This window comes from Amblyomma mixtum, chromosome 1 (genome assembly GCF_055824585.1).
Source record: "Amblyomma mixtum isolate Tamu chromosome 1, ASM5582458v1, whole genome shotgun sequence".
NCBI classification, from domain to species: Eukaryota; Metazoa; Arthropoda; class Arachnida; order Ixodida; family Ixodidae; genus Amblyomma; species Amblyomma mixtum.
The window spans coordinates 232,590,179-232,604,795 of record NC_143012.1 but is presented as its reverse complement, the minus strand read 5'-3'; the positions used below and the strand labels follow the sequence as shown (position 1 = coordinate 232,604,795).

General features: G+C 45.4%; 1 protein-coding gene across 2 annotated transcripts in view; it reads left to right on the top strand.

The window, feature by feature from the left end:
• LOC149371133 (cell adhesion molecule Dscam1-like) overlaps positions 1–14,334 on the top strand; it is a 135,662-nt gene extending 121,328 nt beyond the window's left edge. The window contains exons 20-27 of one of the 2 annotated variants that reach the window (XM_089564600.1): positions 436–624; positions 1,622–1,915; positions 2,186–2,377; positions 6,267–6,559; positions 10,266–10,332; positions 10,465–10,618; positions 12,818–12,945; positions 13,542–14,334. In XM_089564600.1, coding sequence (XP_089420726.1) covers positions 436–624; positions 1,622–1,915; positions 2,186–2,377; positions 6,267–6,559; positions 10,266–10,332; positions 10,465–10,618; positions 12,818–12,945; positions 13,542–13,597 — 1,373 coding nt within the window. In that variant the 3' untranslated portion in view covers positions 13,598–14,334. Of the gene's footprint in view, positions 1–435; positions 625–1,621; positions 1,916–2,185; positions 2,378–6,266; positions 6,560–10,265; positions 10,333–10,464; positions 10,651–12,817; positions 12,946–13,541 lie in introns of those variants that run through there. The other variant, XM_089564605.1, reaches the window with a different exon arrangement.
• Positions 14,335–14,617: the final 283 nt, after the last annotated feature.

Genomic DNA, 14,617 nt, shown 5'->3' with positions numbered 1-14,617 from the left:
AATTAAGTGGACCGTTTAAACGAAATTTTTATTTATTTTGAGGTACAGCAGCCAGTGCATCAGCCTAAGGTGAAGTGGAATAATTTGTGTACCAAAATGCATGTAAACAACTAAAGAAATGAATGCAAAAGGGAAAAAAAACACAGTTCGTAAATATAAAATTTCGCATTATAGAAGCTGAGTTTATTTTAAAAATTATTGACCGTTCAACGATAAGAAGACACCTCGTAGACGATGTGTTAATTTCATAAGAAAACAAGTTTCGTTGCGAAGGCACCTGCATGGCTTAAAGAGACTGACGGGGCAAAATATAGCAATGCAATTACCTAACAAAATCATTGAAGGCTTGCGCTAGCTTTATAATGGTAGACTTCTACAGTTTCAACATATTTCACAAAGTAAAGCCTTCGCAATTACCCTTGTCTTTCCAACCAGGATACGTGGCCCGTTACCGGACGCACGAAGGCATCGAGTGGAGCGAGGTCTCCCTGGGTCCCGACAAGCGAGCTTACCTCTTTGAAGGCCTGCAATGCGGCACTGCGTACTCTCTGTCTGTGCTCAGCTTCAACCGAAACGGACGCAGCGAACCCGAAGAGCTCCTGCAGGTCAAGACGGAGGGCACTGGTACGTAATCGATATCCCCGCAGAACTTACAAGGTATTCGCATTTATGCACACTATACGGCGACATAAATCAGCAGAAAGATAATCTTGGACTTTTTTCGGACACAACTGTGTGCAATATAGGTCTGCTTTTACAGTTTATTTTCGCCAAGGTAGCTATGAGGTTAAATAGGTGCACAAACTAACTTCATGATCTCCCACCGGTCGTTTGTGCTTAACGTCGTGCCGGCCGTTTTACTCTGGGCTCTCTATCCGTAGGTGGTGCGCAAAAGAAAGGGTCTCCAAAATTGTTCGCGGAAGTTTTACTTTTGGAGTTAATCTTGCAGAGGCCTGTTTACGGAGAGGTATCAGAGAAAAACAACTGCATGCTCAGTAATGCCATAATTGCGTTTTAGAGTGCATTCGGTCCATAAAACCATTGTACGGGAACAGATGTTAACCCTTAGAGATTGCAAATAGCCATCTGAAAAGGTGGATTTATCAATTTGAGATCGTTGTTTTAGGCCACGAAAGAAGAGTTATCTATTCATCATAACACCTTGGTGCAAATCGGGACACGATAGGCCGTTATTATCATGTTATTAGTGCTTACAAATGCGTGACGGCCCATGAGATTTCGGCTACATGTGCGGGAATTTAGACAGCGCATCACTTCGCCTCTTATCAGATCGTATCTTGCTTGAACATATGACGCCGCAATTCATATATAGTACTTATTCGCCCTGCTTGCGCAAGTGTAAATTGGTTGAATACTAGTGGGCGCCACACACAGGAATGGTTCGAAAAATAGTTTTTTTCCTTTTTACGGACGTCACAGGGATGCGAACTATCCACAATAGTCCTGATTCCTTAGATTAGTAATCAGTCTATATCAGTTGCAGAAATAAATAGCGCGCATAAATTTCAGTCTCATACTCGTAGTCAACGATGAGCTGCGCTGCATGGGGCCTTTTAAACGATAAAAAAATTCCTTCCTTTCCTGCCATTGGGGCTCGCAGTGCCGCAGGCTCCTTCCCCGAAGGCGGCCGTGGTCCCCAACGTGACCAGCCTGGGCCTTGTGCTGGCCGCATGGCGAGACGGCGGCTGCCCCATCAGTCACTTCTTCGTCCAGTACCGGCCACGCGATGAGGCCGACTGGACGCTGCTCTCGTCACGGGTGCTACCGGACAGGGACGTGGTGCCGGTCGCCGACCTGGTGCCTGGCACCTGGTACCAGCTGCTGGTGGTCGCCTACAACAGCGCCGGGTCAACCAAGGCGGAGTACACCGCCGCCACTCTCACGACCGCTGGAAGTGAGTATTCCTCGCTTGTTTCTCGAAATTTCACTTGTTTATTCTTTAGCTCATGCTTTAAATGACACAGAAAGCACTTCAGTACGGACTAAGAACCGAGAGAAAAATAGGAACGGACACTTAGCAGTGCACAGCCGTAGACTGCATAGGAAAGCAGTTAATCTTTCTGAAACGTCCGAGTTAGAAAGAAAGTTTGCTCACACTGCAGACTGGAAAATCGCAGAACGTAGGGCACCGAATAATTGATCGGCTTCATCGTCTCGCTTTTAGGTCCCCTGGAGCCCGACAAGATATCAGAGGCCGGACGCGAAAGCAGCACTCCTCGCTACCGCAGCCTCTCCATCATCGTGCCAATCTGCTGCTCCATCATTGTCCTCATGGCCGTGACAGTAGCCATCATGGTGCTCGTCTGCAGAAGGAGGTCCTCCGGATCGCCACCCTCAGCCATCAGCACCTACGAAGGTAAGTTACCTTACCTCCACCATGCTAACTTTCAGGTTCCAACCAAGAAGAGCCTAGCTTCTTCTAATGCTACTTGTCTTTCGTGCCTTAATGCAACGTATAGTTGTGAAATCGCGAGCACAAGAAGGTCTCATAACCTTAAATGCTCGTCAAAGGTACTTTCTTTTGCGGTAGAGGTGCACACAAACACTGAAGCCTGATCGAAATATGCTTGTATTGTTTTATCACCGCGCTCTAATGACAAATACCTACTCTCATTGAAAATGAGGCCCTTGCAGGCGATAAAAGATAATCTAATTAAATGCAGGTGTCACCGACTTGAACGTTTTTTCAAGAAATTTTCTATGACCTCAATTTGGTATATACGTGATTCTCTGAGGCCAGAACACACCGCCATAAATTTTGAGCAAGTGATAAGAGAGTTTCATAAACTGGTTGAGTTGCCGGCTGAAGCCTGCAGCGCATGTCAAGCACCACTGTAGTGCACTCCAAGCAAATGCCGCCCCTTGTTCGGCGCGTCTTTGTCACGGTGTGACGGCTCCACTAGATCGTCTCCCTCAGACTCGGTCACAACAGCAGTGAATGAATTAAGCTCGTCAATATAAATCGATCTAGAATCGCAATACTGGCGCATACCCCTCCGCATCCATCGTATTGATCGCCTATGACTCCCTTCTATTGTCAGTGAATATACATGGTGTGTAACTTAAGACTTTACACAATTTTTAAAAAATAGAATTTACGAGTTAGAAGACCGCTTCTTTTGGCATAGCATTGTCAGTGGTGTAGTACATCAGAAGGGAGCTAAAGCATGTAAACTAGCAGGCTGGTTAACTAGTACTGAATAGTTAACTTTTAAACTAATAGTATTATGCTCCATAACTACGGAGAGGCGTGTACACCACCCTAATTAATATCTATATCAGTTCTTACAATTTCTAGAACGCCATTTCCCTCGGCGCTGTGGTCGAACAAATTTTGGCGACATCGTGCAAAAATGCATTAGCTTTCGAGAAGAATGCAGGCAGGACAACCTCTCCAGTTCACGTAACTTATCAAAATAGCCAAAATTTGCAGAGCCACAGAGGCTAGCGTAACTGAAACCACAGCCAGCCACTTAACTGGTGCCGGGGCATCCTTGGTCAGGATGGAGGAGCTTTCTTTAAGGGTGTACGTTTGGGAGAAGCTCCATAAACCCCGCTGCGCACGTCGCGAGCCGAGCCCAGCAGAGAAGCGCGGCGGTCTTCCCTCATACGTGAGGACTAAGCATCTACACACTGTCACCTGCCGTTCTGACCACAGAACGCCGAGCTCTCGCACTGATCCGCTGGCACGCAGCAAAATCAGCAGCAGTCATAAAAAGGGACACAAGCTTGGCTTCGGATTTAGGGTTGCTTGACGGCGGAACTTATCTCTGATCCGTCAAGGCAACTGTGGCCTAAAACCCTTTTCCCAAGCATCTCACACTAGAAGAGCTGAGCACAAGGCCAGGGGAAATCTTGCACCCATTAAAGAAACCGGTGGGTACCCTGCGGCACTTGGGATCGAACCCAGCACCTCCCAAATGCGAGGGGGATACTCTACCACAAAGCAACCGCTTCGGGACCGCAGCGGGACCACTTCTGGACCACATCGGTGGCCTTGTTATAGAGCATCCGCCTCACATTCGGGAGGGGCTGAGTAGAATCCCCAGTGCCGCAGGGTACCCACCGGTTTCTTTAATGGGTGCAAGATTTCCCCTGGCCTTGTGCTCAGTTCTTCTAGTGTGAGATGCCTAGGAAAAAGGTTTTAGGCCACAGTTGCCTTGACGGATCAGAGATAAGTTCCGCCGTCAAGCAACCCTAAATCTGCTTCGTGTGGTAGAATCCGAACTTGCGGCCCTTTTTTTTTTATGCGTAGCATATTGCAATCACTCAGTTCAGCCCTTGGGCGCGGCCGGGCAGCCACCAAACCACGTGACGTGACGTCACGTAGATTCGTGACGTCATGCAACCACGTTACGTGACGTCACCAAACCACATGAAAAAAAAACAAGGAACAAAAAAGAAAAGAAAGAAAGAAAACAAGAAAAAAAAAGAAAACAGAAAAAGAAAAAGAAAAGAAAAAAAAGGACGGCTGAGCATGGTGGCGGTTGCCACCGCCCCGTTTCAAAGGGGGCGCTCCTATCCATACATCCATCCACCCATCCATACGTCACGGAGGAAAAGCTGCTGAGAAAATCGAGTGCCGCCAAGCAATACCTCGCGCAAAAAGACCGCGCAATATGCAACGCATTCTTGGCTTAACCAAGGTAAGCCTGGATATCTTTTTTATTTTTCTCGTAAGTCAGACAGCCGGAAAAACCGGATTGCCTGGTCTGTGATACCAAGTTTTCTCTTCGGAACGAAGAATCGCTTACAGTAGTGTTTGAACCTGTACGTTTTGAGACACGCTGGTTAGAGCGTACGAGCTTGAGTTAAACTCTTCACTTTGCAGTGAAACACGAACCACCCTTGCAGGCTGAGTGTTCGAAACTAGTTTGACCTCCGAAAGGGTGAAGCGGGGTTTGCGGACCCTCCTCCAAGCGCACACCCCTGAGGAAGCGGTGCGCCCGGACAGGAATGGCGTGTACCCAATTTTACCGCTGGGTGTCCGGCGGTGGGTTTCGAACCAGCCACCTCCCGCAGCCAAAGCGGACGCCCAGACCACTAGGCAGCGACTGCGGTCTCGTGGCCTAGTGGTCTACGTCCATCGGGTTTTGTTCTCGAACCCCGTTACTGAAAAGTTCTCTGTCTGTGACGAAGTTTGCTTTGTACCTGTCTTCAAGCCGACAGTGACGGGATTTAAAGGCGCAGGCTCCTTTCCCAAGCAATACAACCCTAGGAAGCCGGGCACCAGGAAGGGGCATAGCTTGAACCTATTTTGAGAAAGCCGGTGGGTACCCGGCCGGCGGCGGGAGTCGAACCCATCACCTCCCGAAGCCGAGGCCGGTGCTCTACCACGAGGACACGGCTGCGGTTTGAGCGTTTGAGGGCCACAACTGTTTGCGGTATTTTAAAAATTCTAAAACCTATATAGGTATTACTTGCGGTGGGCTGCACGCTCTTCAGTAATTAAGGAGCCTAACGGCATTAGTAAAAGTTTAACTATGCAATGTTAGTTAACCAGCCTGATAGTTGGCCCGTCTTAGCCGTATTCTAATTTAAAATACCGCTGACATTGCTATACTGAAAGAAGAGCTGTTCTTACTCAAGCAGACGATTTTCAAAATTTATGTGAAACCATAGGTGAAACTCCTTGTATATATTGATGCTTTTTCCCTGCGAATGTATACCTCAACAGTACTGCTAGCAGTTTTAAATAAATAAAATGACTTATAGGCGTTCCTGGGTGGATCGTTTGAATGCATTGGGTATATCGTTTGAATGCAACGTTCATTACATCTGAGGGTGACACACTGAAGTTTATTATGACCGAAGTGGTGACATATACTCATTATATCCGTAATCAACACACTAAAGTTCGTTACTTTCGAGGTGAAGACTAAAAAGTTTGTTATATTCGAGTCAGCCTATTTAAGTTCGGTATATTCGAGGTTAAGTCTAGTTTTTTTATATTCGACAAGGCATACTGAGGTCCGTTATTTAACACATGAAAAGTTGTCATATCCGAGGTTACATAATAAGCTTCGTTATATCCGAGGTAGCATAATAAGTGGAAGGTGGACCACCAGCCACCCTCTACTCGCAGACGTTGCTCGCCATTTCTGCTAGCACAGACTCTTCTATTGCAACGCATTAATGAATAAAGTTATTAAATAAAAAGAAGCTGTCACACGGATGTTGTCAAGTACACTGATTTCTACAACATTCTTCGCATTCCACGCAATGCTCCCGATTTTTGTTTCCAGGCGTGCGTATGTGCGAGGACCTCAAGATGGACTCGCTCATCATGTCCGAGCTAGAGAAGCCCCACGGAGGGTGTGGAGGCGGTGGGGGCGATGCCGGCAGTCGCGAATACTACCCGTCGCCCTACGCGTCGTCCAAGCTGCCCGACATCTCCCGGCGGGGAAGCGCCGGCGACGACGGGGACGAGCCCTGTCCTCGTGCCATGGCCGCGGCTGGAGTCTCCATGTCTCCGTACGCCTCGACCAGAATGGTTGAGCACACGTACGACGTCCCGCAGCATCCGCGAGAAGGCTCCGTGAGTGCACTCGCAGCGCTGTTTTTCCTTCTTATTTCTTCTTCCCCAAAACCGTCTTCAAATATAAAGAACTGGTAGTTTTCGCAAATACGGCGCAAAAGTTTCTCACGATCTTAAAATAAAGTGGCACTTGGGTACAGTAAGTGATAAAAAACAGAACATTATTATCCAGCGCTTCTGTGCTCTTTCATCAAAAGCGGCCATACTACGATCGCTAGCTATTATGCGATCAAATGCTCCAGAGCTGGAGAAGTGGCTTTTGTACAAACCTAAATGTATTGTAACAACACTTTAAACGTGTTGAGAGCCCTTATAGAAGTTGTCGAGTTTATAACGCGATAGAATTCGAGTTGTCGTCACACCTAAGCCCTGTCGATCTCCTGTACCACTAAATCCGCTGATTAGTCGAGAGAGGCCCCTTGAATGGTCAATAGAGTTCAAGTGACTTTGTGACGCCATCACAGCCTGCCGCCCTGTCACAGGTGGCAAACTGGCTACCGGATTGTGAGCAACCTGCACTCCGAGGCAGACGTCAATTAAACGAATGACTGATCGAAAGAATTCACGTGACCTTTTAACATCATAACCTGCCTATCGGGTGTTGAACATCATAGTTTCCAGACAGGAACCAAGATAGAAAATGGAAATCAGAAATCAGAAAGAAATGCGGTATACGAAATGTCGGCACCGCCATAGAGTAGCGTACACATGCTACTGCAGTTAGAAGTCCGAATGTTGTGGTTGATGGTCCGGAAATTGCGAAGAAACTGACAGAAACGCACATAGATGTTCCATCCGAAGCTGCCACGAGTGTGACGTGCAATACTATCGTATTACACTCTTAAGGGGACTTGAGCTCACTTCTTACTGCATGGATCGCCAGTTAACGCAGTGATCCCATAGTACGCTGATAACAATTGTTATCAGCGTTAAGTGATCACTAGGACTGCTTCCATAGATCTAATGCGTTGTTTATTTGTAGTACCAGTGACTATTTTGCTGCGAAAGCAACACTCTGACAGCCAAAGCGAGACCGCGGGTGGCCGCCGTCGCGCCGTAGCTACGCTGACCTTCAGCCGCCGCCGCGCCTAACAGATGGCGCGCCGGTGCCCAGAAACGCGACAGCGCGCGCGCGTTCCGTCCCCTCGCCGTCGCCTAGCAAAGGGATCGAGGGCGCTAGCTCCGGGAGAGGTGATGCCTCGAGGTATACACCGGTGCGCTTCGTCTCGGCTGAACAGTCTCGTTATGGATGCAGCTAAAGAGAGAGCAAGAAGACAGATCGAGGAGAGGAAGAGATCTGAAGAAACAGAGGAAGAGCATGCCGCACGATGTCAGCGACGGCGTGAGAGAGAGGCAGCTAATCGTGCTGCTTCTCAAAGGCTTCTCGAAGTGCTTCGACCTCCCAGTGTGATTCTGAAGCTAGCAGCTCTAAATTCTATTGTGAATCCTCTGAAGTGTCCCGGCTTACTAAACAAGAACGTTGGAATGCAACTAGGCGAAAAAGTCTTGCCGAGGAAACAGAAGAACAGCGTAAAGAAAGACTGGTTGCTTTCGAATTGTTTTAGGTCAACCAGAGTTAAACCACAGACAATTTTTTTTTTCGTTTTCTACAAGAATCCGTTATTTTAGTCACAATTCATTGCTAACTACAACAAAATATACGTATATGCGACGAGCCAAGAATACTCGACGCCGACTCTGGCAAGTTGTAAACCGAAATGGCTGGAGTACTAATATATTTTTATTGTTATACAGACTGCACAATCCTTTAAATAGCTGTCGTGATTTAGAACCCGAACTATTCAATATCTTGCTTCACTTCTCTCTGCTCCGTCAATTAGCTAGCAAGAATCTGGATGCGCCTAATGAGAACGCAGAAACATTTTTGGGCGGAAATTTCACCTGAAAGGTTGTCACTTTTTTATTAGCAATAAAGGCTTTATTCACTGACTCATTCATTGCTGACATGCCCCCGTGCCATTCGAATATCTCTACTATAACGTAAACCGTTAAACGGGACTGGAATTCAGCTCAACAGATTCTCTTTGATTAGCGTATTATATGACTACTGATTTCTCGCAACATTTCTTCGTTATCTAGTTCCAAACTCAAGAGCCTGTATCGCTGAGCGGTCTCACTTCGCGAACTTGCGAGTTGGTGGCTTTTTGAGTAACTTGGCGTTTGCGTGTGTGTGCGAGTCTCGTGCGCGCCGTTCTCCGCTCCGTTAATCTTCACACAAAGCGTACCTCACCAGTTTGCACAGACGTTAATTCCTTTTAAGCAAACATGCCTTATATATTTTCCAGGCTCCTCTCCAGATAATCGAGAAGAAGAAACCCTACTTTTAGCTTCGTGGCTGAGTAATCGCACACAGTGTCTATTTTGTGCAGGCAGGATTTTTAATCCGTACCGAAATCTCAAAACTAACGGCATGCGATTGTTCGAACTTTTTAAATGGCAAATAAAATTTCTTCTATTCAGTTTGTTGAACGCAGAAAACAGCGGACGTTGAATGTTATTCGAAGTGAGCCAAAAATGTTTTCCGTTCTCAGCTTTTTGAATATTTGTTGACTAACTCGCATATAGGTGGAATAACACTCGAAGTAGTTTTCTTCGTTGAATTTCTCAAAAACAGGGCTCAGTTCGACTACGCAGAGCATGTGGACTAGATCTGTCTGCGCGGAATTGAGGGTCAGGCAGCGCGAAACGGTCCATTTGTGTGCCAGTGTTGATACTGCTTATTCACGGTGTCCAATATTGGTGAAGGGACAGAGTTCAGACAGGTTTAAAAAACCCTCCGTCACTGGGCTAATCTCACCGGCCATGATCGCTGCGTAGCTACCGCGCATGTCGTCTATATAGGTGTGGCTTTAGTATATATGCCGCCGTTCTCGGTCGAAAGAAAGGTAATTTTTCTTTGCGTATTGCATGACGGACACAGAATTAATATATTGACTTCATGTAGCGTACACGCTAGTGGAGATCAATTTTGCGTCTGTTGACAGCTACAGTTGCAACACCAAAAGATATAGCCAAGTACCGCAACGCCGGCGGTAGCTCTAAGCTGCTCCCCACGATGCGTTTTGTAAGAAAATTCGCACAAGTATCGGATATTCACAGAAATATTCGATTCGTATTCGATTAGGTTCTGTCACTATCTGTATTTTATTGCGTAAAAAAACACAGTTTTCGTATTCGACACGGCTTTGATGAAGTACTGTTCGCACTCCCCTACTTAGTATGTAAATAATCCTGAATTTCGTCTCATTAAAAATGTGGTTGCCATAGCCAGATGCACCGACCATCGACATAGCGCTTAGGAAAAAACCTTCATAAACGAGCAGTGATCTAGAGGGATGCAATGAACTATCTCCAAAAGTATTCAAACACCGCATTTTTAGCTTATTACTCGGCATTTTGCGTAATTCTGTAGGAACAAACCTGGGCGCCTCATTTCTGCCGATGGGACAAAAATTGTGCCCTCTTAGACATTAGCAGCACTCTGCTTTCTGAAAAACTATAATAGGCGCGTTGTCTAAACTGTTACCACAATCTTACCACTTCGCGGTTTGACTAATAGTTTTAATGTGTAAACTAATAGCTAATAAGAAATTTGAGGCTATTAGCATCCAGTATTTTTTAAGGTGCTATATAAAACACTAAGTATTCTCCTCAAGTCAATTGTTTACAACTTTCTTTTTTACAGAAATCACATGCATTTAAGGGTGATCTGAAACACACTCTATGTAACGACAAGCTTCAAAATCACATAGGTGAGTACCACGTGCATCTCAGCGTTTGCGTCATTGTTTAGATAGAGCCTGTATTGAGCTTAAGAGTATTGTAGGCAATCACGTTTAGAGCCGGTTTAGCGTCTTCACGTATTCCTTCTGGGCTTTTTCCAGAGATGTGCAAAAAGGAGCAGTACTACCAGCGGTTGGCGGCCAAGGGCCGTGCGTCGGCGTACGGCTACACTGGCGGTTGTCCAGATCCCCTCGACCACTCGTCGGGCGGTGCTTACCGCTGGTCCGAGCCCGGCGAGTCCGACCGGCCGGACAGGTAAATACCCGCCCTCCTGTAGACCCCGCTAGGTAGGTCCACCCGCCTCCTATTTTCGTTTTCTTTCTCGCTCTTTCGCTCGACTTTGTTTCCCACCTAGTGACTGTTATTTTTCATTTTTTTGGCGCTAATGCTACTGCTTACCCAGTCGCAATTAGCTCTGCCTGATGCGCTCACATGCATGGTCCATCATTTTTACTTTTTTCCTGCTTTTTTTTTTGCTACTTCAGAGGCATGATTATTAAAATCCTAGCGTTAAAGTAGCCGTCCTTATTCAAACTTTCCCAATGTTTACGGGCTAGTGTTGCAATCTTGGGGAGTGGATTGCGCAACCATCTGCTCTTCACTTCTCAGAAAGCGCTAATGACAGCTGTCATTGAGGTCACCTACGGCCATTTCGTATTTACGGTCGTCAACGTTTAATAGCTACCATTAATGCACACTCCCTTCGCATGAAACACCCTGTAAATATAAACAACATATTTATGTACCTGAAACAGACACCTACGAATAATGTGGGAAACAATCTTCGCCATGCGCCGCTCTGAGACGCATAGTCTTTATCCCACGAACTGCCCAACATACGGCCCGTAATTAGCGTTTTCTCCTTCCTGCAAGCGAAAAAATATCTACCACTACCGAGTTCCTGCTGGTATTTGAGGGGCTATTATGAATAAAGAAATTCCGTACACCAATCAGTAGAGGTTATAGCACTGGAGCTATTTTTGGGTCTTTATGGACCGTTACATAGTAAACTTCACTCCGGTATATGTTTGAACTAGAATCCCAGGGCACCTTCGCAAAACTCGCGCGTAATTTTCAACCGGGAAGCTACTTTCAAGAGAATACTCGTAAATTTCTCTGTTTACCAGATTGAGTGAATGGTGTAAAAAACTGTTATTTCGTGTGCACCTGCAGCTTGTGCGTGTTTACTTTTTCGGACAGTTCTAGATGCAGGTCAAATAGTGGTGGCGTACAAGTGTGGTTAAAATCATTTTGACCTGCGAAACATTCAAACGGATTGTGGTATGTAACTAGGGGAGAAAGTTACCTATAACCAGAGCATTATCGTTTGTCTTTTTACACTTCCGCACACAAAAGTTGAGTGCTTGGGCAGTGGAGAAACTGCTACAAATCTCGCTTTCTACCGCATTTGCTGGATTGAGATATTTTGCGTAGTCACATCCTAAATCTGCTATTGATTCTTAATTCTGCGCGAAGGCGGATGCTATCTTAACTGTAATTGGACTACTTTGTTCTCGGAGGTCCATGCGGTGTATTTTCATTTAAAGTTTAGCCATTCTCATTGAATTTGTCATACGTAACTTAGTTTTCTTAAAACCTTCCCATCGTTGCTGCCAAAAGAGTAGGACAAGCTTGTTGTGTTTCTATACCGGGTGCATAAAATTCACTCTAGTCCATATTAATTTTCTAATCTACTGGTATGAGGATTGATAGCTAATTGGCAAACTTTAACTTCGGGCCAAAATTGGACAGTTTTATTACTACTGAATGAGAGAGTTCAACGAAAAAAATTGTTTATGAGCATTGAAATGCGCTCAACTCACTCACTGGATTCCTACATGCGTAGAGAACTTATTATTGGCCCATGCTGTTGTTCTATATGCTTTTTTGCTGACCCTTGTTGCATGTTGCACAGCTTACAAGGATTCCTTGGAAAGCGACTTTGAGCATAAAAATATGGAGAGGCTACGTTTGCTGATGGATAAACGCAATGCTTCGTGCAGTAGTTCATCTCTTTACAAACTGTTAGCATAACTACTATTGAGCAATAAAAATCGAGCCCTACCTAAAACGCTTCAAAGGGACAATGAATAATTTTAATGGTAGCGCCCCCAGATTGTTAACATTAGTTTTAAGCACAGTGCGCAAAAGCATTTAACTGTATACCGTATGCGTGGAGCTGGGTCACCATTGCACTGTATTTGCTGCCATTAGCACTTACCCCTGGCGATATTTCGAGAGTGAGAGGTGGTATCCCTTTTTGCAGCTGTTCGCTCCATTTCCTTCACGGCTTTCGTATTTTAAGCACGTCTTTCTTGCACATGCGAGCATAAGTTTGTGCTTCAGGGTGTTTCCGTGTTTAAGCCGAACCTAGAAGTTGGTTCATTTATTGTAATAATTTGCCAGTCTGAGCTCCTTTCCTCCTTTTCTTTCTTCACGTTTCTGCCCTGACAGGTGGTGTTTAACTGAAAGAGACTTGCACTTCAGCGCATTTCATACGCCTTGTTCTGGGGGAAATTTGCCTGAGTTTAACGAAATCTCGGACACCGAGTGTGACAGGGACCTGGAGCGGTTCGAGCAAGGTAAGCGAGTTCCATGCCATTTTTCTTGCCCTAGTGACTGTGTTTCGCTGAGCATGGAGTGCTGTAGGGCTAAAGGCGCAAGGAAAACTGTCTATAACACCTGATAGCTTGACAGCAAATCGCTGCAGCACTGTGGCAGTTTCTGTCGGACAAACACGTTTGATTACCCTTTCCTGTACACTTTTCCACGGTCTGTGGCTGCGCAAACCGTTCAAGAGAGCGATGCAAACCCTCCTTCGTAAGATAAACCTATCTTTGAAGCCCAGCGCACTTTGAAAAACAAACATCTTGAGGTGGATCTAACGACAACACTTGGCGTCGAAGTTTTCTTATCAAAGAATAAATGGCAGCTAAATGCGCAGAACTGGCGACAAGGGGAATCGCGCTCTTAAATATAGGACTCAACCTGTTGAACAAGATCACCGCAAAAAAAAGCGCTGCAGTAACACTCGGTAAAGGTTTCTATTGAACTACTATCTCACAAACGCCTAATGATCGGCTGGAGATTTGTGAAAATACTCCTAAATCCTCAGTCAAATAAGTATTCTGAATTCTTCTCTGCTTTCTGTGTTTTTCGCCCCATCGCCCATTTCCAGAGATGAAATACCGTTCATCGCTCCAGCGGCACAGCTTGTACGCATCTGTCCAGTAGGAATGGAATGGCAGCGACAGCAAGACCACCGACGGGGCCTCAACGTTTTTCATATCAACGCGAGTTCTTCATTGCCTTGTTAACACCGAGATAATCAAACAAACAAACTAATAAGAAAAGCTGCACACCTCCCCACAAATACACGCATCTTTATACCGCGAATTAAATAAGCAGCGCCGTTGAATGGTGTCAGGTGTGTATTACAGCAGGTTACAGAAAAAGAAATACACTTTTCTTGCAAAGGCACCTATGTACCTATGTACTGCCTGCTTGCTGTTAATTTGCTGAATGGCAGGACGCGTAAAGGAAATTTTAGAAAGAACGTGAATGTTTGTACAGTAAAAAAATTTACGAGTACAGAGAGGAATCATGAGTGTCAAAAGAATGTATGTATGAGCTCAACCTCGTTATATTTACGTAGCACGAGTGAGGCATATCGTAGATTTTGGCAGGATTTTGTTGATGAAGTAATGCAGAGTTTGCGTTGTATAGAATAAAAATATTAGTATTGTATATATATCTCAGCAGTATTCTTTTTATTGACACGCATTGTTTCAAGGTGACAACCATCGATGCGCAGTGCAAGTTCTTGTTTGCAGTGTTGTAGAGACTTTTTGTTCGCTAAGGAGCTAAGAATCTGCTGAGCGTGCTCTGTATTACTGCCAGAAGGCGAAGTTGGAGCGACCCTATATTTGTATATAATGAAATCATGACGAATAAATTTAAAATATAAACAACGTGAAACTTCTGCGTAACCTTTTTCACGACTATATGTCGGGTTGCAACTTTCATCGTTTTTTTCATAGCTGTGTAGAATCCGACAACAAACCTAAAGGTGGTGTCTCTGAAGAAGAGCTAGATTTGTTTCCAAATGTGCTTCTTGCGTACATGTTTAATGAATTTATGCAGGAAATAATTTCATAAAGTTTGAAACGCGACACACCGCAAGACATCGGGCAGAGACCACGACCTCTGCATACTGAAAGGTGAAAGTTGACGCTATTAGCTACAGGGGAGACT